The sequence below is a fragment of the Muntiacus reevesi genome, chromosome 12, assembly GCF_963930625.1.
Source record: "Muntiacus reevesi chromosome 12, mMunRee1.1, whole genome shotgun sequence".
Taxonomy (NCBI): Eukaryota; Metazoa; Chordata; class Mammalia; order Artiodactyla; family Cervidae; genus Muntiacus; species Muntiacus reevesi.
The window spans coordinates 59,025,014-59,048,576 of record NC_089260.1 but is presented as its reverse complement, the minus strand read 5'-3'; the positions used below and the strand labels follow the sequence as shown (position 1 = coordinate 59,048,576).

At 39.6% G+C, this 23,563-nt stretch overlaps 1 protein-coding gene across 8 annotated transcripts in view; it reads right to left on the bottom strand.

The window, feature by feature from the left end:
* The window catches only part of SPIDR (scaffold protein involved in DNA repair), a 263,884-nt gene that overhangs the window by 218,408 nt on the left and 21,913 nt on the right, over window positions 1–23,563 (bottom strand). For 4 of the 8 annotated variants that reach the window (XM_065903391.1, XM_065903388.1, XM_065903390.1 and 1 more), the window contains exons 2-5: window positions 12,422–12,577; window positions 11,718–11,784; window positions 5,227–5,406; window positions 1,613–1,776 (exon numbers count right to left, since the gene is read on the bottom strand). In XM_065903391.1, coding sequence (XP_065759463.1) covers window positions 1,613–1,776; window positions 5,227–5,406; window positions 11,718–11,784; window positions 12,422–12,577 — 567 coding nt within the window. The remainder of the gene's footprint in view (window positions 1–1,612; window positions 1,777–5,226; window positions 5,407–11,717; window positions 11,785–12,421; window positions 12,578–23,563) is intronic. The other 4 variants (XM_065903392.1, XM_065903396.1, XM_065903393.1 and 1 more) reach the window with 2 other exon arrangements.

Genomic DNA, 23,563 nt, shown 5'->3' with positions numbered 1-23,563 from the left:
CCACCAGCCCAGGTGGGAGGCATGAGTCAAGTGCTCGGGCCTGTTGGGCTGGGAAGATCCAGAGGAATCGGGTGGAGAGGGAGGTGGGATGGGAGACCGGGATGGGGAATTCGTGTAACTCTATGGCTGATTCATATCAATGTATGACAAAACCCACTGAAAAATAAAAATTAAAAAAAAAAAAAAAGAAAAAAAGAAAACTTAAAACATCAAGAGTAAGAATAGCTGCTGGCTTCTTGATAGCAACCCTGGAACTAGAAGGAAAGGAAGCAATGCCTTCAAAATTCTCAAGAAAAATGATTTCCAACCGAAAACTCTATATAAAGTTTCAATCACAGGTCAAAGTGTAATGACTGCGTTTTCTGACATGACAAATCCCAAAAGATCATCTTCCATAAATCCTTCCTTGGAAGCTACTGGAAGATGTGCTCAATCAAAATGAGAGTAAAAATCAAGAAAGAGAAAGACATGGAATCCAGGATAAGGTTGCTTCATGCAGGAATAAGGTGAAGGGAATTCCCCAAAAGAGGGTGAAGGGCAAAGTAAGAGTGGCAAGTTTCACAAAGCAGAGAGGACTCTCAGGTGAAATCAGAGAAGCTAGGAGTTTGTGAGAAATAGTTCTCCACAAAAACAAAACTAATCAAATGCTGAATGAATAAAGATGATGCAGTATATAATCACAATGGAATATTACTTAGTCATAAAAAATGAAATAATGCCATTTGCAGCAACGTGGACAGACCTAGAGATAATCATACTAAGTGAAGTAAGTCAAACAGAAACAAATATCACATGATATCACTTCTTTGTGGAATCTGAAATACGACACATATGAACAAATATACAAAACATAAACAGACTCACAGACATAGAGAACAGTCCTGTGGTTGCCAAGGGGGAGGAGGATGGGAGAGGGATGGATTGGGAGTTTGGGATTAGCAGATGTAAACTAGTATATTTAGAATGGATAAACAACAATGTCCTACTGTATAGAACAGGGAACTATATTCAATATCCTGCGATAAACCATAATGGAAAAGAATATGTATATATATATATGCACACACACATATATAGGTATATAAAATTGAATCACTTTGCTGTAGAGCAGAAATTAATACAACATTGTAAATCAACTATACTTCAATAAAATATTTTTTAAATTTTCTAAAAACTTAATAGAATGCCTGCTATGTCTGAAAATCTTAGAACAGAACAACAGAACAGAACAACAGTGAAAACTTAAGAGTTTTATTCAATAAGTAAAACAAAGCAACATAAACCCAAATAATTAACTCCATAAAAAATGAAAAGTTGTAAAGGAAAATCACAATTAATAGTTGTCTTGCTATGAATATTATTATTCAGGATTGCACATTGCTGAATCTAATCTGACCAGACCACAAGACACCTGTTCTGAGGGAACAGAAGGATTCTGGGAAAGACCCATGTGTAACTGAGGTGAGAGCAGGTAAGAAGAGAACTCGTATTTATCCATGTTTAAAAGCACATTACCAGCATATTATTTAGAGGAGTTGCAAACAAAACACCAAAGGTTGTGACTAACACATGCCATGAATAGAATGGAAAGTTGGAAACAATTCGTCCTCACCTTAGGAAGCTCAGGTGGCGTCCCTTCTGGTGTCAAAGAACGACTGCTTGCACCAGAAGCACAGTCAGATATTTCTACCACACTTTCACGGTCTTCAAATTCATCACATTCACAAGCATCTTCCCTCTCACTGTCAATCTCCCAATCAATAACCTGCAGGTCATCTAAAAATACAGTTTTAAAATATTCTTAAATTGTATTAAATCTATTTATCCTCAGTAGTTTTAAAAGATTCATGTTGTTCAACAATTTAAAAATATATTAAAAGGCAGAAGAAAGTATATTCCTACTTTTATCCATAAGCATCTCATTTCTCCCACCTCTGACTGCCACCTCAATTCTCAATTTCCATTAGTTGCTTTTCTGTTTGTCTGGAGTTTCTTCAGCATTACTGTTGATATGGAGGAAGTTTTAGTATCTCGATAGAAGATCAAACCAGAAACAACATTCCCTGATGCCAAAGCCTAATCCAGAGCAAGGCCCTAACTCTCCTCAGTTCTGTGAGGGTTAGACAGGTGCAAAAGCTGCAGAAGGAAAGTTTAAAGCTGGCAGAGACTGGTTTGCTACGCTTAAGGAAAGAAGTCACTTCCGTGACAGAAAAGTACAAGGTGAAACAGTGAGTACAGATGTAAAAGCCTCACCCAGTCATCCAGGGATCAGGCAAAGAGAATTCATGATTGTGGTTACACTAAACAACAGATTTTCAACTCAGGTGAAATAACCTGCTACTGGAAGAAGATGCCAACTAGGATTTTCATCAGTTCAGTTCAATCGCTCAGTCGGGTCAGACTCGTTGCGACTCCGTGGACTGCAGCATACCAGGCCTCCCTGTCCATCACCAACTCCCAGAGTTTACTCAAACTCATGCCCATTGAATCGGTAATGCCATCCAACCATCTCATCCTGTGTAGCCCCCTTCTCCTCCTGCCTTCAATCTTTCCCAACATCAGGGTCTTTTCAAATGAGTCAATTCTTCGCATCAGGAGGCCAAAGTATTAAAGTTTCAGCTTCAGTATTAGTCCTTTCAATGAATATTCAGGATTGATTTCTTTTAGGATGGACTGGTTGGATCTCCTTGCAGTCCACGGGACTTCCAAGAGTCTTCTCCAACACCACAGTTCAAAAGCATCAATTCTCTGGCATTCAGCTTTATAGTCCAACTCTCACATCCATACATGACTACTGGAAAAACCATAGCCTTGAATATCCAAGCCTTTGTTGGCAAAGTACTGTCTCTGCTTTTTAATATGCTGTCTAGGTTAGTCATAACTTTTCTTCCAAGAAGCAAGCATCTTTTAATTTTATGACTTCAGTCACCATCTGCAGTGATTTTGGAGCCTAGAAAATTAAGTCTGTCACTGTTTCCACTGTTTCCCCATCTATTTCCCATGAAGCGATGAGACCAGATGCCATGATCTTAGTTTTTTGAATGTTGAGCTTTAAGCCAACTTTTTCATTCTCCTCTTTCACTTTCATCAAGAGGCTCTTTAGTTCTTCTTTGCTTTCTGCCATAAGGGTGGTGTCATCTGCATATCTGAGGTTATTGATATTTCTCCCAGCAATCTTGATTCCAGCTTGTGCTTCCTCCAGCCCAGCATTTCTCATGATGTACTCTGAATATAAGTTAAATAAGCAGGGTGACAATACACAGCCTTGACATACTCCTTTCCCAATATGGAACTAGTCTGTTGTTCCATGTCCATTTCTAACTGTTGCTTCCTGACCTGCATACAGATTTCTCAGGAGGCAGGTCAGGTGATCTGGTATTCCCATCTCTTTAAGAATTTTCCACAGTTTGTTGTGACCCACACAGTCAAAGGCTTTGGCATAGTCAATAAAGCAGAAGTTGATGTTGTTCTGGAACTCTCTTGCTTTTTTGATGATCCAACAAGTATTGGCAATTTGATCTTTCGTAGATATCCAGTGTTCTTGCCTGGAGAATCCCAGAGGTGGTGGATTCTGGTGGGCTGCCATCTATGGGGCCACACAGGGTCGGAGACGGCTGAAGTGACAGCAGCAGCAGCAGATGAGCAGAAATCAGTGCTTGGCTGCAAAGCTACAAAGGACAGGCTGACTGCCTTGTCAGGGGCTAACGTAGCTGGTGGCCTGAAGGTGAGCCAGCGTTCAACTACCATTCTGAAAATTCTAGGGTGCTTAAGAATCTAATGCTAAGTCTACTCTGCCTGTGCTCCAGTGACAGCACAACAAAGTCTGGACGACAGCACAACTGTTTACAGCACAGGTTGCTGAGTATTGTAAGCCCATTGCTGAGACCTACTCCTCGGAAGAAAGAGTCCCCTCAAAATATTAATACTCACTGACAATATACCTGGTCAGCCAAGAGTTCTGATGAACATGTTGTACAACAGAAAGAATGCTGTTTTCATGCCTCAACATCCACTCTGCAGCCCATGGATGAAGGAATAATTTCAACCTTCTGGCCTTATGATTTAAGTTCATTCCACAAGGCTACAGCTGCCGTCGACAGCGATTCTCTGATGGATCTGGGCAAAGTCCACTGAAAACTTTCTGGAGAGGAGTCAGCAGTCTAGATGCCAGTAAGGACATTCATGATTCATGCAAGGGAAGAGGTCAAAACACCCACAGTGACAGGAGTGAGGAAGAAGTGAATTTGGAGCCTCACAGACAACTGCGAGGGGTTCAAGACGCCATGGGAGCAAGGGGCTGCAGGTGTGGTAGAAACAGCAAGAGAACTAGAAGTGGAGCCTGTAGATGTGACTGAACTGCTTAAATCTCAGGATAAAATTCTAACAGGTGAGGAGGTGCTTCTCGTGAATGAGGAAAGAAAGTGGTTTCTTGAGATGGAATTGACTCCTCGTGAAGAGGCTGTGAAGACTATTGAAATGGCAACAAAGGATGTAGAATATGACATAAACTTAGCTGATAAAGCAGCAGCAAGGTCTGAGAGGACTGACTTCAATCCTGAAAGAAGTTCTCCTGTGGGTAAAATGTTACCAAACAGCAATGCATGCTTCAGAGGAATTGTTTATGAAAGAAACACTCCATTGATGTTGCAAATCTCACTGTGGCCTTATTTTAAGAAACTGCCACACCAACCCCAACCTTCACTTGAGTAGCCATCAACACTGAAGTAAGACCCTCCAGCAGCAAAAATATAAGACTTGCTAAATGAAGGCTCAGATGATAGTTAGAAGTTTTAAGCAATAAACTGTTTTTAAATTAGGGTGTGTCTATCATTTTTTTAGACATAATACTAGTGCACAATTAATAGACTATAGTAGTATAAAAACATACTTGTATATGCACTGGGAAACCAAAAAAATTCATGTAACTTGTTTCACTGCAACACTCACTTTATGTGTTGGTCTGGAGCCAAACCCAAATATCTCCAACTGGCTTTGATCAATTTTAACATGTTCAAGTCTAAATTGTCAACTGTAAAAAGAATCCTGGTAATACCTGTCTCTGAGGGAGTTATTGTGAGAAATATTATGAGAAAATGCTTCTAAAAGGTTGGGATTCAATAATATCAAAATCAATGCTAAGTTTTAGAAGAGAAGTATATGTTATTTGCACTATTAAAATACAATCTATAATAGAAACTAAATTTCTTTAAAAAATTATCAATTTACCTTCACTGGCCCCATCTTCTGGACATAAAATGTTGCTGTTACAACACCTGCCTGTTTTAGAATGATGTCCATTATCTTTTTGTGATTTAAAAGTAGTTTTGTCTTCATCTGACAGATCACTTCCACTAGAACTCCACGTTATAGCTGCAAGCCCACCGGTACTCTTGGAGGTGGTAGGTTCTACAAAGAAAAAAAATATATAAAAAATGGCCAATTGATTATGGTTATTGATCACTATGAGGTTTAACACATGCTACTTTGCCAAAGGCACAAATATACAAAATTCTGTTGATGGTGAAAACAATGTCTTATTTCAAATCTTTCCAACTAAAAGTCTATGTGCAACCTGGCTAAATTAAATCCAAACTACAAGAAGAAAAAAATAAAATCAAAGTTAGAAAAGACAAGGAAAATGACTGGAGCACAAATGAAAACTCAAAAAATAACCCTGAAATAATTACAAAACTTTGCAGAATATTTCATCAAGTCTTAAGGGTAAAAAAGTACCAAAAAACCACAAAAATCAATAATTATCTGCAAAATGAATGCTTCTGTGTGCTTCCTTTACCAAATCATACTAGGAGCCCTGGTAACAGCAATTTGCTTAAAACGCTTAACAGCGAACTTTTAAATTTAATTAACCTTATTTTCAGATAATAGTTGGTTCACATACACTTGTCAGAAATAACAAGAGAGCCCTTGTATGCTTCAAGTAGCTGCTCCAAGGGTAACATTCTGCAAACTACAGTACAACATCACAGCCAGAATGCTGACAGTGATGCTGTCAAAACAGAGAACAACTCCATCACTGTGGGGATATCTTGCACTGCCTTTTCAAAGCCATTAAGAGAGCTCGCCTCCCCACCTCAATTCCTATTCCTTAGCAATCACAAAGCAATTTTGCACTTCTCTAATTTTGTCATTTCAAGAATAACATACAAATGAGATCACCTACATCACCTTTTATCACTGGCTTTTTGAGCTTAGCATAATTATCTGGACATTCACCAGGCTGTTGTGTGTACCAACAGTCACTTCCTTTTTTATTTTTTTATTACTGATCACTGTTCTGTGGTGTGGATGAAGAACAACATGTTTAATCAGTTACCCCTTGAAGGACATCTGGGATGTTTTCAGTTTGGGGCTATGACGAACGAAGCCACTATGAACACTGTGTACAGGATTTCATGTGATTGTGATTTTCAATCTCCAGGATGTCTAAGGGTACGATTGTTGGACTGTATGGTAACTGCACATGAAGCCTTATAAGGAACTGCCCAACTGTTTTCCAGAGCGGCCGTGCCATTTTACAGTCCCACAGCCCTGTGAGGGTGATACAGGTTCTCCACATCACCAGCACGTGGCATGCTCACTATTTTTATGTTGTCCATTCTACAGACAGGAAATCTAGCAGGAAAGGGGCGTCTCTATTGCAGTGGAACCAAAGTTCAACAGAAAACCTTACTGATATTAATCAGAAAAGAATAGATATCTAATAAAAATCAATTTTCCTATTCACATTGACTGGATAATTGAGTTATAATGCTAAAACCAAGGAAAAAACCCTTAACCACATTTCAATACACTATAAGAGATTAGATATTACAACTGAAGTTTTACAGATGAGGAAACAGTATCAGAAGTTAAATGGCTTCATTAAATACATATTTATATAACAGCTTTAATACAGGAAACCTTGAGGAAACTAAAAAAAGAAGAAAATTCCTGCCCTCAAGGAATGCAACATTAATTAACTATGAAAAGAAAAATCAAATACTTTATTAGAGATATGTCACAGTATATTAAGGATAGCACAAAAAAAGTGAATGTTCCCCTTTATATTGATCAGGAAAGGAAGATTCACTGACAAAATGGTATCTAGAAAAGCAACACAAAGGCACAAAGACATGAAATAATAGTAAACATTTACTGAACACTTACTTTGTGCCATGAATTACTAAAGCTGTCTATCCTTCAAAATATAAAATTAAATGTAAACTATTCAGAATAACCAAAGAACCCATAATGATTTAAGGAGCTAATAAAACTAAGCTGTGTTCTTAATTACAAAAGACATTATCAATCTTTTTCGTTATTATGCATCTGGAAAAGTAATTCAAAAGGGAAAAGTGGAATGGTCTATACACTGAATGTGTGAGTCGGCCCAAAACTCACACATTGCAGCCTTATCCTGTGTGATGGCCTCTTCAGGAGGTAATCAGGTCATAAGGGTGAAGACCTCAGGAATGCAATTAGCACCCTGTAAAGTGAAGAGGAACTAAAGAGCCTCTTGATGAAAGTGAAAGAGAAGAGTGAAAAAGCTGGCTTAAAACTGAACATTCAAAAAAACTAAGATCACAGCATCTGGTCCCATCACTTCCTGGCAAACAGAAGGGGAAAAAGTGGAAGCAATGACAGATTTTATTTTCTTGGGCTCCAAAATCACTGATAACAGTGACAGCAGTCATGAAATTAAAAGACACTTACTCCTCAGAAGGAAAGCTATGACAAACCTAGACAGCGTACTAAAAAGCAGAGATAACACTCTTGCTGACAGAGTCAGTATAGTCAAAGCTATGGTTTTCCAGGAGTCAGATACAGATATGAGAGCTGAACCATAAAGAAGGCTGAGCACTGAAGAATTAATGGTTTTGAACTGTAGTTCTGGAGAAGACTCTTGAGAGAACCGTGGGTTGCAAAGAGATCAAACCAGTCGATCCTGAAAGAAATCAACCCGAATATTCCTTGGAAGGATTGAACCTGAAGCTCCAATACTCTGGCCACCTGATGAGAAGAGCCAATCACTGGAAAAGACCCTGATGCTGGGAAAGATTGAGGGCAGAAGGAGAAGGGGGCAATAGAGGCTGAGATGGTTGGACAGCATCACTGACTCAAGGGACCTGACTTTGAGCAAACTCTGGGAGATAATGAAGGACAAGGAAGCCTGGCATGCTGCAGTCCATGGGGTCGCAAAGAACTGGTCACGACTCAGCAAATGAACAACAAACCCACTGATATGTTAAATTCTAACCCCAGCATCTCAGAATGTAATCTTATTTGGGGATCGGGTCTTTAGGTAATCAAATTAAAGTGAGAAGTCTGTGTGGGCCCCCATCTATTATGACAGCTCTCCTTAAATAAAGGAGAAATCTGGACACCTAAACACGCCTGCAGAGAGAGAAGACCCAGAAAAGAGATACCTGGAAAAGAAACAGCCACCTACAAGTCAAGGAAAGAAGCCAGGAGTACATTTCCTGGAAGGAACCAATCCTGCCAATATCTCACTTTGGAATTCTACCCTCCAGAACTGTGAGACAGAAAGTTTCTGTTGTTCAAAACATCCTATCTGTAGCACTTCATTATGGCAGCCTTAGCCTTATTCTAACCTGAGTCACTCAGGAGAGAAAGATGAGCAACAGAGGAGGGTCTGCCCTGAAAAAATCTATGGTCCAACAGGGAGAAAGACACATCGACAAATAACAATTTAAAAATTTACTGATGCCTTTCAAGGAGATTTCTGACTTCAACAAAAAACAGGCTCTGAGAACATATTCTGCAGAATATTTCAAGAAAAATAAAATACACACTATTTTTTTTTACATAGTTTCATTTGTTTAGAAAACACATTTTTTTCACATTTTTTAAAAAGTTCTCCCTTTTAAAGAAAGGGCTTCCCTGGTAGCTCAGACGGTAAAGCATCTGCCTACAATGCAGGAGACCCAGGTTCAATCCCTGGGTCGAGAAGATCCCCTGGAGGAAATGGCAACCCACTCCAATATTCTTGCCTGGAAAATCCCATGGACTAAGGATCCTGGTAGGCTACAGTCCATGGGGTTGCAAAGAGTCAGACATGACTGAGTGACTTCACTTCACTTTAAAGAAAATCGCTATTTACAAAGGTTCCAGCCTATTTTTATTTCAATTTTATCTTCTTCCACATTCAACAAACCTTCTGGCAAGATCCTTTGCCGGCAAGCAAAGGATCATGTCTCTCACCCTTTCTCTTCTCCTCCATCTCCTCCCCCTTCTTTCTCTGGTTCTCAGTACCTTACAGGTAAGGAAATAGAGACATGGAGACAAGAAAATGGAGTCTCCCCCTTTTATGCACACTTTGCCAAATTATGTTCCCCCACTTTTGCTTCCCTGTTCTCAAAAAAATACTACTTCCACATCCTAGAAATTTTGTTAACAGCCTATCTTAAATTAAACTAACACTTTAAAAGTTACTATTTTTAAAATAAACCAGTTTCAGGGAATGCCTTGAGTTCCCTTTTCTATCAGTTACTATTTGCGACATTTTGGTAAATTATTAATAACACTTTCTTCTCTTAACAAGCTGCTTATGCTGTAAACAAATTAACTATACATGGATACAAGCTTTTCCAAACTATCAAGACATACTGGTCATTCCACAGAAAAGAATATAAACAGAGTTGGTTTTAGGTTGAATATATACTGGTACGGAAAACCATCTCAAAAGATGCTTTTGAAATTAAATACAAGGTAGCAGCTTATTTAATATTTCTCTGTCCAGGTTAAATTTGATTATACCTTCAAATCTGCAGAAAAAGGTATAACCAACATTGCGTAAAAGAAAGGAAGAGTTGACCCTTGAAGAACCCAGGCATGAACTGCACAGGTCTACTTACACACAGAAATTTTTTAGTAAGTATGTACTACTGCAGTCCTACACAACCCAGAGTAGGTTGAATCTGCTGATGCAGAATTGCAAATAGGGCTGATTGTGAAGTTAGCTCCAGGCGAATTTCTATGTGGAGGGTCAGCACCACAGCCCCCCATACCAGTCATTCAAGGGACAACTAGACTATTTTCTCCATACTTCATATTATGACAGCTTAGAAATTAGACTTAAATTGATCTTTGAAAATCACTACATTTGGCATTAATAATAGTAAAATTTAAATTCTGTAGCACCATCAGAAGATTACGGTATTACTTTATTATACAGTATTTTATGAATCAAAAAAATTAGGAGAATTTTATTTTTCAATTGCATAAAAGGAATCCCCTTAAAATAATAATACAGCTTAAAGTGTTAAATCTCTTATTCACAGAAAGTTTTTCACTCGGCAGGACGCTGAGCAGGCTCTCGCCTCTGCCATCAAACATAACAGCAACTGCCGAAGCTCTTGCCACCGTTCAGTCCCTAAGTCACGTCCAACTCTGCAACCCCACGGGCAGTGGCAGGCCAGACTCCTCTGCCCTCTGCTATCTCCTGGAGTTTGCTCAAACTCATGTCCATTGAGTCGGTGATGCCATCCAACCATCTCATCCTCTGCCACCCCCTTCTCCTCCTGCACTCAATCTTTCCCAGCATCAGTCCCATTTCCAATCAATCAGCTCTTTGCACAAACTGACCATATTACTGGAGCTTCAGCTTCAGCATCTGATCTTCCAATGAATGAATATTCAGGGTTGATTTTCTTTAGGATTGACTGATATGATCTCCTACTAAGTGTTAACCTTTGAATGGGGATTTTTTTTTTTTTTAATTCACAACAACCCAGTGAGATACACAATTCTGAGACCTATTTTCCAGATGCAGAAACTGAAGCAAAGCATGCTTATTAGCTTGCTTTCTCAAGATCCCACAGTCAAAACACAGTCAGGACATGGCACAGTCAAATGAGACCCCCGAAGTCTGGAGTCATGACCATTCCTGCCCACCCTCAGGGTGAGAGAGTGTAGCAGCAGAACCTGCGGCCTCCCTTATAGTCACACCCCTTCTTCCTCACCAACAAAATCCCAGTTTTGTTGGAGCAGCAACACATATGTTTAAAAATCCTTAATTTCACTGATGTCTCTTTGGTGGAGGTGACACCGTGGAATAGATTCTGGCTAAAGGTAGAGGTCTGAGGGAGAGTACTCCTTCTCAGAGGAAAGCTCATCTGGAGAAAATCCTCCCAAGTCTACACCTTTCCTGAGAATTGGGCCTGCAGAATTCAGCTTCTACCTCACAACTGCAAAAACAGACCCTACACTAAGGCAGCAGAACTCAAAATGAGTCTGGCCCCCTGACCTTCTTGTGGCAGGAAATAAATGCAACCCATCCCTTCAAACACTTCAATACACTTTCCTATGATCCATAACTCCACATCTTCCCTAACCATCACTATGTAGTATAGTCCTTATATTACAAGTCATAATTTTATTTCTCAAATCAGATTCTTTTTAAAACCCTACAGCCATGAATCTGATCTTACCTATTGGGTTCTGTTGATAACAGTGAATTCAAGAAAGAAACAAAAAAATTTAATAATTATCTATAGGAGGCATAAAAAATGGGGTAGTTGGTAAAAAAGATGAGAGAGATACAAAAAACACCTTTTTACATTGTTTGGGTGTTTTTTTAAACCATGAATATATAGTTTTTCCAAACTATGTAAATGACTTTTTAAAAGAAAACAAATAAATCAAAGGAGGATATATTAGCCTTTTATCTTTCCTGCCAAGAAATCAACAAATATTACCTTTCTTGGGTCGACAGGATAATTCAAGGTGTTTTTCTGTAGTAGTCTTCTTTTCAGCTGTTAATGACTTCAGGCAGATAATGGTAACAGTAATAATAATAATTAATAATGATGTAGTAATTCATGTGACAAGGGCTAAAAACCAACAACATAAAATATTCAAGAACTTACACTATGCCCCTTTAACATATTCATCTATTTTCCTTTATTTACCAACAAGTATTCCCAAAGCACATACTTATAATTGCATTTTTATATTTTTCCAGAATCTAAACAGAGGGCTGTCTTTTTCGAGTTGATAATAGTGGTGAGCACTCCTTCTTATGGTGAGCACTTCAAAGTTACCACATAAACCAAAATCAACTAGAATCCCCCAGTGCCATCAGGTTCTGACACAAAAGCATTTCATTAAATAGACTTCTTTCAAAGGTAGGATGCTCAACAGTGTCATCTTCTGAGAATATTTCCAGTATGCAACCCTACTTACAAACTACAAAGTTCTACACAACAGAAAGAGGTGAATACTACTATGCCACAATTGTAGGGAATTCAAGGATGAGGAAAAACAAGTAACACATCAACTACAGTGTTCTGAAAGAAAATAAGGAAGGGAATTCCAAAGAAATATAAGTACAGTGGCATGAACTCTCAGGAAGCTAGGATTTGTCGCTCAGTGTTCAGGGAAGGCAGCATCATGACCTTACCGGAGTGCCGGGACTCTTCAGAAATCCTTCTCCACACCTGAGCCATGATTCAGATAGGGAAGCCAAGGCCCCCGCGGTCCGGAGCCCTGCTCGTCTGCACGTTAGGGGACTCTCTCCTGGAAAGGATGGGTACTCTTCATCCCGATTTCTTTTTCTCTGTAGAAACAGTTTTCAAAGAAAAAAATAAGGAAATCAATTTCATTAAATATACACTAACGAATGGCATTGTGGAGCAAGCCTAGCAATGGCATCAGTGAGGACACAGTTTTTATTTCACTTTCATGGAGAATTTCCATTTTAGTGTCTTTTTAGAGAACAGTATTTCTCCAGTCTCTAAGGACTTAGCTCCTTACATGGGCTTTGGTGGAGGCTGTGGGGCAACACCCGCAGGACTACTTCAGGGGAAGGTGTTCAGTCCTTCCGGGCTTCCCGAGAATGACCCTGACCACCGTGCCGTGAGTGACACGGCTCACGCAGTAAGGTAGCTTCACACACAGTTCGCGAAGCACATAGGCATTGAAAACACTCGTTTTTGCAATGTCCGATGGCTTCGGCCTCTCCTTTGTTCCAAATGATGAACTTCTTAATGGCCTTGTCCTTGGGCACACACTGGACACAGCTGGTGCGTGAACAGGCTGCACATGGCCTCGGCCCTGTCTAGATCATCATTTTTTCAGGATCATCATTTTTTCTTTCCGTGGTCATTTTGGAAGCAAGGGGGAGAGAGAGAATCCCCCTCAGGATCATCATTTTTTCTTTCCGTGGTCATTTTGGAAGCAAGGGGGAGAGAGAGAACTGGCAGTTTTCAAATGTCTCTCAACCTCCACAGAGAGAAGAGTCAGAAGACAGCAAAACTAAAAGGGCTTGGACAACACAACTAGACAAGAAACTCTAAAATACAAGTAGATGAGGACAAACCATGAACCCTCCAAAGTTGTGCACGGTGTCCCATTTGACAGGAAAGAGCCAAGAGAAGCAAGAAAACAGAGGACCGGGCGCAGAGGCAGCTGGCGTGCAGCAGAAGGAGCAGCAGCTGGGAATGCGCCAGAAACGGGAGGACAAGGGCGCCACCCGAGAAGACCCAAGGGAACCAAGGAGCTTGTGTCCAAAAATGGGGACAACACTGATTTCTTTCCTCAAGCTATTTAGCTTTTTTTTAATGTCTATGTCAAACAATGGAGAAGGAAATGGCAACCCACTCCGATATTCTTGTCTGGAGAAGTCCGTGGACAGAGGAGCCTGGCAGGCTACAGTCCATGAGGTCACAAAGAGTCAGACACAACTGAGTGACTAACACAATACATGACAAACAAACATTCATGGTGTAAGTTCTTTAATTTGCATTTTATTTTAAGGAAAACTTTAGATGTGCATTGGGAATTAAATTAAGATAACCTACTAGAAGCTGATCACTTTATTAGAAATAAAATCCCTCATCCAATGACACTGCAGCTTTAAAAAATAAACTAAGATGAAAATACACCATTAAAACTTCCTTAATTAGGAAGAAGGGAACAAATTCATTAAAATAAATTCAGCCATAACACAGATGGCATTTTAATACTTAAGAGGTCTAAGCATGCTTCCTCTTACATAGAAATTCCTGTGGTGGGGAGAACTGCAAGCAAAAGAGGCATCGACCCTCAGGAAGGTGCCACCTCCACCAGAGTGCGGTTATCTGAAGAGGTTCACTGAGTTATCTAGAAAGTAAGGAAACTGGGAAACATCATTTGGTCTATTCAGTTCTTGGTCTATATATATACATATATTTTAAACTCCAGAATCTCTCTTTAATACAATAAATCAGTCCAGGTCAGCTCCTCAATTAAAGTGGGTGATACCAGGGATGGGACAGGGAAGGACAGCATGAACCTGAAATATCTTGAGCCAGAGAGTAAGAAACTGCTCAAGGAATAATGAGAACATGCAAAAAAGACACAGGGGCCTGCATGAAGGGACTCTCATGGCCAAATGTGGGACATTCCAGCATCAAGTAATGATAGTAAAGGATTAAAACGAATTGAACAAAATAAGAATGTAAGTCTACAATGACATAAACAAATAAATGACAGATTTAGAATATCATCAATGAATGCTAAAACTAGTGGGTCAAAGTTTGAGGATGAAGAGAATATATACATGGTCACAGAACATCTCCCCAGAACTTACTTATTAATTCCAAAGGGAAAGACAGTAATTTTACTGTGGAGAAATCTTTCAGACACCATCTTAATCAAGTCATGAATGTTGATGTACACCATCACCAAGTGCTTCTTTATATAAGCCAACCTCTGCAGTATTACTACCAAAGACTACAACCTAAGTCTCAACACGGAAAATACCAGACAAACCTAAAACAACTGGGCTACACACCTCAACAATGACGAGGCCAAGAAACACAGAGAAAATCTGAGGAACTAACCCAGATTAATGTAGGGCTACAGAAGCATGAAAAGAAAATAAATCATGTGATCCTGGGGTGGATCCTGAACCAGGAAAACAGATCATTATTAGACATCTGATCTGAGAACATGGACATGAGTCTGGGTAAACTCCGGGAGTTGGTGATGGACAGGGAGGCCTGCTGTGCTGCGGTTCATGGGGTCACAAAGAGTCGGACATGACTGAGCGACTGAACTGAACTGATCTGAGAGCTGGAACAAGCAGACAGAGTGGGGCCATGAACCTCAGCTGGGAACATGCACATCAGGTGACTCACAATCTTCCCTGCTCTACATATGCCTGCGAGAGACTATAAAAGCACCATGAGCACCGATTCAGGGATTACAAATAAAGTTGAGCAAGGAGGCAATTTCATAAATACACAGTCTTTGAAAACTGAGGATTGACTGTACTTCAAATGGAGCATACTTAGAAGCAACTAGCTAAAACCCAAAAACATTAAACTCTGCTTTACTGCTTTACTCTCCACATTAGCCCCCCACAGACCACTTTTCCTTCTTCTCACCTCTCTGCTCAAGTTTTCACTTCTTTAAGTACATCATGCGTATGTATTTTATTTACTCATTTTGAAACTTTATTTCCTTAATATCAAATGCATGCCACTATACATCTGTGGGATACTCCCTTTGGAAAGAAGTGAAAATTTCTAAATATTGCTTTGGATATCATGTAATAAATTTGGAGAACAAATCGAATGTCTACCAATACAAAGTTTACTTAGGTATCCGAACAAATCTCAGTGGCTGTAGCCACATACTCAATGGATGTCAACAGTTTTTCACCCAGGAATTGATCTACATTAAGGAGAGAGAATGAGGAACAGATGTGAAGTTTTAACTACATCAGCGAGTATGCTCAGAGCCTGTTCTGTCAGGCTTACTGAGCAGGTGTTTTTTTTCAGAGACTCTTCCTTTGCTCTGACAACAGAACATGTCTCAGGCTTGTCACTCACTACCTTTGGTTACATCTGACTCATCCTCTGCTTCTCTGGATTTCATCCACACTCAGGATTCTTCAGGGACTAGAACACTGTAACTTAATACAAAGGACAGAATTCTAAGATCCTGCTTTCCAGTTAGGCAGTGCAGACACTCTGCAGGCCCCGGGACACAAAATAAGCAAGAAAGTCCCCACCCTCCAGCAGCTCAGGCAGTAGTGACACAGACCCTCCCACAAGTGCAAGGACAAAAGGGCCTGAGCCCCAGTCCCGACACCTCCCAGCCTGGCCTTCCACAGCCCTCTTCGGCGGTCCCTCCAACTCCCCCATCCAATCTCTTCTGTTCCACGTGCTGCTGCCAGGCGGGGCATTTCCAACACCACACCTGCATCCACGGCACGTTTTGCCAGACATCACCTCTCCTCCTCCTCTGGTCTCTCTAACAGATTTCTCCACAGATCACGCTCATCTTTTCCATGAAATATCCTTCAAAGTCTCCGCCAACGCCCTCCCTCAGTGACCCCATCTGGCTTCTTGCCCAACCTACCCCTTGCCCTGGAGTAAGAACTCCTGAGGGCAGGAGTCCCGTGCCTCTACACCTCATCGCCACTGCACAGCACACCCACTGAGGTCCTCCTTAAATTACTGAACAAATACGCAAATTCCATGACTACTACACCACACCTGTCACAAAATTTTTTAATATCCAAAGTAAGCATAAGCCTAAGGGAAACGCAGCCTACTTCATTTCCATTTTATTCACCTATGGTCAAAAACAATACCTCCAGCAGAGCTCTCTACAAGGCTAGACATCATGGATACTTCTCTCTCCACAGTCACTCTGCCACAAGCAGGTGCTTACAGGGCAATTTCACTACCCAGCCTTCTCATTCATCCACCTTTTTTTTCCTAGTGACAAAACACACTCCCCCACCACAGTTTTGGGCACCCAACCCTGCCAAGGTGAATCATAGGACATCGGCCAGTCCACAGTGACTGGTCCAAGGACGCCACGGGACCCAAGCCAAGGCAATCAGAGACCTGCTCCAGTGGGACCACTGAAGAAGATTCTCTTCTTTCTCAACTGGGTCAAGGGTGTGTCCCCAAAGCAGCCAGCCACCTTATCCCATATAATAGGAAGAAACCTGAGAAAATCAAAACAGGAACAAGCCATGCTCCAGGCCAGAGGGCAGGTCCCCAAGCAGCCTGGTGCCCAGATGCTGTCAGCTACAGGCCAACGCATCAATCTTCCAAGCCTCTATCCAGCTTAAGTTGGCCTTCAACCACTAGATACTAAAAGAGCTGAACCAGAGTATTCAGTAAATACCTATACTGAGCTGAAGTGACTCACTGAGCCCTCTGAAGGTACACGGCCAAAACCCGTTTTCATCTTCAATGACCTTGGGCTCTAAGGACATAATTAGAGTGGAGGAAGAAACAGACCAACATTGGGCTGATGAGCTCAGAAACAGATACATGAAGGAAGGTTTCCTGGAGGAAGCTCGCTCTGACTTGAACAAAGGAAGAAACATACATTGGTGATGGCTACCTATAGATCCTGGATTGTCCAGGCTAGTCAATGTCGTGAGTTATTATCCTCCTCAAGCACAGAAATACCCAGGAAATTTCACAAGCAGAACACAAATCCTTTCGCCCTCATCTTCAGGCTGTCCTGTCACACTGCTCTGGCCTGAGTCAGAGCTGTGCTACCAGTTGGCTGTATTTACAGTTCTCAAGAGCCAGCTTCTGTGTCAGTAAAGTATGGATAATAGATGCACTTATCTCAAGACCACCACCAAGATAAAATCTGTATTTAAAAACGATACTGTGAGATAATAGTACCATATACCACCATAATAGAAGGAAAAAGAAGAGTTGATTAATATTCAGGAGAGTTAATATGAGAATGTACTTTAGACATTTTTTATAAAGATGTTTACTATGATTCACAAAAATACTGTTTTAATCTAATGACCAGCTTTAATATTTCAAAACTCAAAAAAAGAAAATGAAGCTTACTAACTGGCACTCTACAGTCTCTCAGAGAGTTTAAGGAGCAGAAAGGAATTAAATGACTCGTTGGAAAAAGCCAGTGTATACACAGACAAGGGAATATTATTCAGCCTTAAAGAAAGAAAAAAATTCTGACACAAGACACAACATGGAAAAACCTTGAAGTCATTAAGCTAAGTGAAATAAAAGAGACACAAAAGGACAAACACTATATGATTCCACTTATATGAGGTCCTCAGAGTCATCAAACTCACAGAGACATAAAGTAGAACTATGGTGGCCAGGGACTGAGGGGAGGGAAAAAACAGGCATTGTTGTTTAAATGTGTAAAGGGTTTCAGTTCGGGATGATGCAAAGTTCTAGAGATGGCAAGTGGTGACAGTTCCAGAACAACATGAAAGTACTTAGTGTCACAGACCATATATGTAAAATTGTTAAAATAGTAAACTACATTATTTTACCACAAGTTTTTAAATTACTATCAAGGGCAATGCACATCAAAACCATCAGGTATGCTTCTGGAGACAGGAGATCCTCAAACCTCGACTGAGAACCCTAAGTGAGGAGAGGCTCAGGAATCTGCATTTCTGCAACCACCTTGGTGAGTCTTACACTATTAAAGTTTGAGAACTGCCACAAAGGACAATGGATTAAAATCCAAACCGTAAGGGGAAACGAAACACGCAACAAGCATCTCTGCACATACCTGGAATTTTCTACAGCTGTAAAGTCCACACTGTTGGGTAAAACAAGTAAAAATACCATTGGCTCTGCTGAGCTTTTGAAAAGGTCAAGGGAGAAACTTATGAAGCTTTACATCCCAGGGGCTGGAGGCTCTAAGAAGGAAATCTTCAAAGACCAGGATGCCAATCCCAAGACACTATATTCAGGTTCCAAACTTCTCCTACCAAAGACAGTTCCACTCCTCAGGCCATCGTTCAACCATGCACAAGTTTCTCTCGTCTTTTTTTTTTTCAATCTCTCTCTTACCATGACCCCATCTAGCTATCCCTTGCTCCTTCTCTTTCCCTAGCACACTTACATAGAGACTACTGCAACTTGACTTCTTCACTAACCTCTCCTCAAAACTGTTTTCCCTCTGATGAATGTATTTCTTAACAGTCAAAAATGTACAGGTATCATTACTTTAATAAAGAAATGACAAGAACTGAAAAAAGAATTCAGTGTGTCATGTCCAATTCTTTGCAACCTCACAGACTGTAGCCCACCAGGCTCCTCTGTCCATGAGATTCTTCAGGTAAGAATACTGGAGTGGGTAGCCATTTCCTTCTCCGATGATCTTCCCGACCCAGGGATCAGACCGGCATCTCCTGAGTCTCCTGCATTGGCAGGCAGTTTCTTTACCACTGAGTCCCCTAGGAAGCCAAGGTGAATTCAATAAACTGGTTTAAAATAAGGAAGGACTTACACAGAATGTTCAAAGAGAAAATTTTTTGAAATCTTCATAAAACTGTGGTCAAGAACTCAGGCACTAAATATGCATCTCTTCTTTCTATAAATAAATTAGTTATTGGGTATACAATATACACTGTTTTTCTCTGTCATAGTTTTTAAGAGGCGATAACCTAGAGTTACACAAACTAAACAGGTTTTCTTACAAATAACTTTTATAGAAATTTTTCATGTATGTTTCAATCTTTACAGAAGTATCCCCTTTTTGTGTGACATTACAATAATCTTTTTTCTAAGAATCACTCTATTGCACTATTTGTCCATTACAAAAACTGAGTACAAAACTGTGTACCAGGGACCGGGCTAGCCACTGACACATCTGTTTTAACACACTGCTGCCCTATTCGTGTCTTCTGATTACACACATTTTAGCTGTATCCTTAAAACAGATGATGCTGTATTCTCCTGCTTTTCTTTGCTCAATAGGAATTTTCTGATGCTCTACAGAAGTTCTAACCCTTAAAAGAACAGAAATCAAACCTATGAGTTTATGAGAAGCCAATGGAAATCACTTATACATAAGAATCAATGTTCTGTTTCTGATTGTATCAGGATGGAAGAGAATATTCAGAATTGATTTTCAAGTATATATCTATTAACACTAATGACTTTAAGTTTTAAAACAGCAACATCAATTTTGATGTAGATACAAGCATTGATAGAAAAGAATATTTGCAGGAAATGCATGAAAGTGCCTGTGTCACCTGACTGCAGATTGACAGGTGATATTCTCTAGTGTATTCTTTTATAGCAATTTTACAACAGGTGTGTATTATTATCAGAAAAGACAAAAAAAAAATTTAACTGTTCTAAACTGGTACACACAAAATCCTAAGTATCTTTCCAGCTTGAGTCTCTGTTCCAAAAGGAACCTAAGTACTCCCCCTGCTGGTTATTTAAATAATTCCCCCAAAGTAAGAGCAATGCTTAGAAGGCAGATTTCTTAAAATCAAATCATATCAAAAGACAATGATAAAAAAAAAAAAAAAGACAATGATACCTGAACTATGAACATCAGAGCAAGTTAACAAGATATCAGGAAACAACTTAACCACTCTAAAGCTTTTCTTTCCTAAGTTTCTTTAGCTACCTCTTTCAATATCTTCCATACCTTCAAACTTTTTTCTCCATACATCTCAATCCATTAGCTTTGCTGATCTAAATCCAAATTATGAAGCAAAGTATTAAGAGTACTGAATTTTTAACTTTCTTTTCCTAACTATATACACTGGCCTTAAATATGTGCTCAGTCACTTCAGTTGTGTCCAACTCGTCTTGCTCCATGGACTGCAGCCCACCAGACTCCCCTGTCAATGGGATTCTCCAGGCAAGAATACTGGAGTGGGTAGCCATTCCCTTCTCCAGGGGATGTTCCCGACCCAGGGATGGAGCCTGCCCCTCCTGTGTTTCCTGCACTGCAGGAAGATTCTTTACCTCAGAGTCACGAGGAAAGCCCAACTCCACCTGCACTTATATTTTAATTAAGTCATTTAAGACAAAAAGGACATTAGGAGACACTGGAGCAATGTCTTTAAAATTCTGAGGAAAACTGGTTTTCAATCTAAACTTCTATACTCAGCCAAATTATTAATCAACAGTGCAAACAAAATAAAGAAATTTTCAGATATGCAGAACTCAAAAAAACTCTTTATTAGGAAGATACTGGAGGATATATCACAGCAAAAGGAGGAAGTAAGCCATACACCTGACTAGACATAGGCATAAAAACTTCAATTACCCATAATTAAGTAAAAAATGATGCAAAGAAAAATAACAGTGATTATTTACTATATTAAAATAATGGCTGCATAAAAAGGAAACAGTATACTACTTGTGTCTTCAATGGACCATATTTATGTGATCATAGTGTTAATATTCACTTCTGGTTTAGCAAAAAACTGTAACATAAATATACAATAAAGGGTAACAGAGATATGGAATGCTCAAAGGGAGCTATGTCCTAATTTTCCATACTAGGTAATCAACAGATTTAAAGAAAGTGAAAGTGAAACTCACTCAGTCCTGTCCAAATCTTTGCAACACTACGGACTACACAGTCCATGGCATTCTTCAGGCCAGAATACTCGAGTGGGTAGCTGTTCCCTTCTCCAGGAGATCTTCCTAATCCAGGGATCGAATACAGGTCTCCCGCATTGCAGGTGGATTCTTTACCAGCTGAGCCAAAACGTGTTTTTTAAAATAAACTCCACCAAAAATAGCTAAAAGAATTAGTGATTTGCAAACTTCTAACCTAAACAAGATGATACAGATTTGTTTCTCCCAGCTTCTGCCAAACAAGAACAACTATAATCCCTGCAAGTAACACAGAGACTGGTGAGAATTCTGGAAGGTGGCAAGAAAGTGGCAAGCTGGTAGAAGAGCCCAAGACTGAAGGAATAACAGAGTAACAGAGTGCCTGCTGTCCCAGCATCCAACAGAAGGTCACCCAGATCCCATGTGCCCCCACCTGCGATCTAGCTCCTTCCTCCACTCGATCAAGCAGGAGTCTCTCCAACAATATCAAGTAAGCCCAGCACCACCAGGAGAGAGCAATCATGAGCCCTGCAGATAAGTGATCAGCGGAATCCCAATGCACTCAGACCTTCTCCATTAGAGGTTTCAGGACAAGGAAGAGAGAGGAGAAAAGTGGAGAAGACATGAGTGTCAGTAAGACAAATCTCGCAACAACCGAAAAATGACACTCATGTCAGAGGCGTGGGGGCGGGAACACAGCATGAACCTGATGAGGGGAACTTCTTGGTCACCCTGTGCCCCGAGACTGTCCGCTCCCTCACCAAGAGACACCCAGCAGGGCAGCCTGGGGAACCACCTTCTGCTCCCTCAGGTTCCTGGCACTAGATATGCAAGCAGACCAAACACCATCACAAAGATTCTAAAAATTAAACTATCACTGAAACCACAGTCCACAAAGTAGGTCAGGACCTGAGTGCTTGATCATAGCAGCATACTACTAAGATAAAACACTTAAATAGAGCCCAGCATCTCCTAAAATGGACAAAATGTCCAGAATACAACTGAAAAACTGCTCTTCACACTAAGAACCAATACTACCAAAAAACAAGCAAGAAAAAAGTTAACTGATGCCAACAATTAAATGAATCTTGTGCTGGAAATATCTGACAAGAATTTTTAAATAGCTGTCATAAAAATGTTTCAACAATCAACGTCAAGTTCTCTTGAAACAATGAAAAATTAGTAAAAAAAAAAAAAAAGAATTATTTTAAAAAGACCAAATGGAAATTACAGAACTGAAAAGTACAATTATCAAATTAAAAAATAATTACAAAAAAAAAAAAAACCCACTACTGTGTGGACTCAGTAGTAAAATGATAATTACAGAAGATAAAATCAGTAATTTGTAGGCCAATCAATAGAATTCACCTAATCTGAACAACAGATTAAGAAAATATCATTTAAAAAAAACCTGACTAAAGTCCCAGAGCCTGTGAGACAGTAACAAGATTCATCATTCATATCATCAGTGCTCCCAGAGGTAAAGAAAAAGAGAGACTGGAAAAATATGTTAAAACATATTAGCTTAAAATTTCCTATACTTGGCAAAAGGTACAATACTTCTACAGATTTAATAAGCTGAATAAACCCAAAGCAGGATAAACCTAAAGAAACCAATGTTAAGACATCAAAATTAAACTTTTAAAATTCAAAGACAAAAAGAGCTTGGAAAAGGACCATGATAATATACTGCCTATATAGAAATACCAATTCTAGTGGCAAAATTATCATCTGAAACCTTAGAGGCTAGAATTAACTAGAGTAAATATTTTTCAGTTCTTAAAAAACTGTAACTCACAACCTGATATTCAATAAACAGTCAATAAACAATAACAGTCAAAAAACAATAAACAATAAATATCTTCAGCAGTCAAGGGAAAAGGATGACATTTTTAGACCAAAAAAATACATAATACTTAGAAATCAGTAGATGTATACTTAAAGATTGGTAAAAAGAAGTCCTCAAACAGAAGAAAATGATTTTTTAAAAATCTTGTCAACAGGGATTAAAAAAGGAAAAACAGAAATTACAGATATATGGGTAAATACTAAAGACAATCCTCCTCAAGAACTGTACAAATCACATTTAATAAACATGAAATATGAAACGTTACAACACTAGCTGACATTAAAGATAAAAGTGAAGCTCCTACATTTTACCAAAAGTGGTAAAATGCTGCACATGTAGACTGTGGTAAGTTACATACGTATTACTGTATACC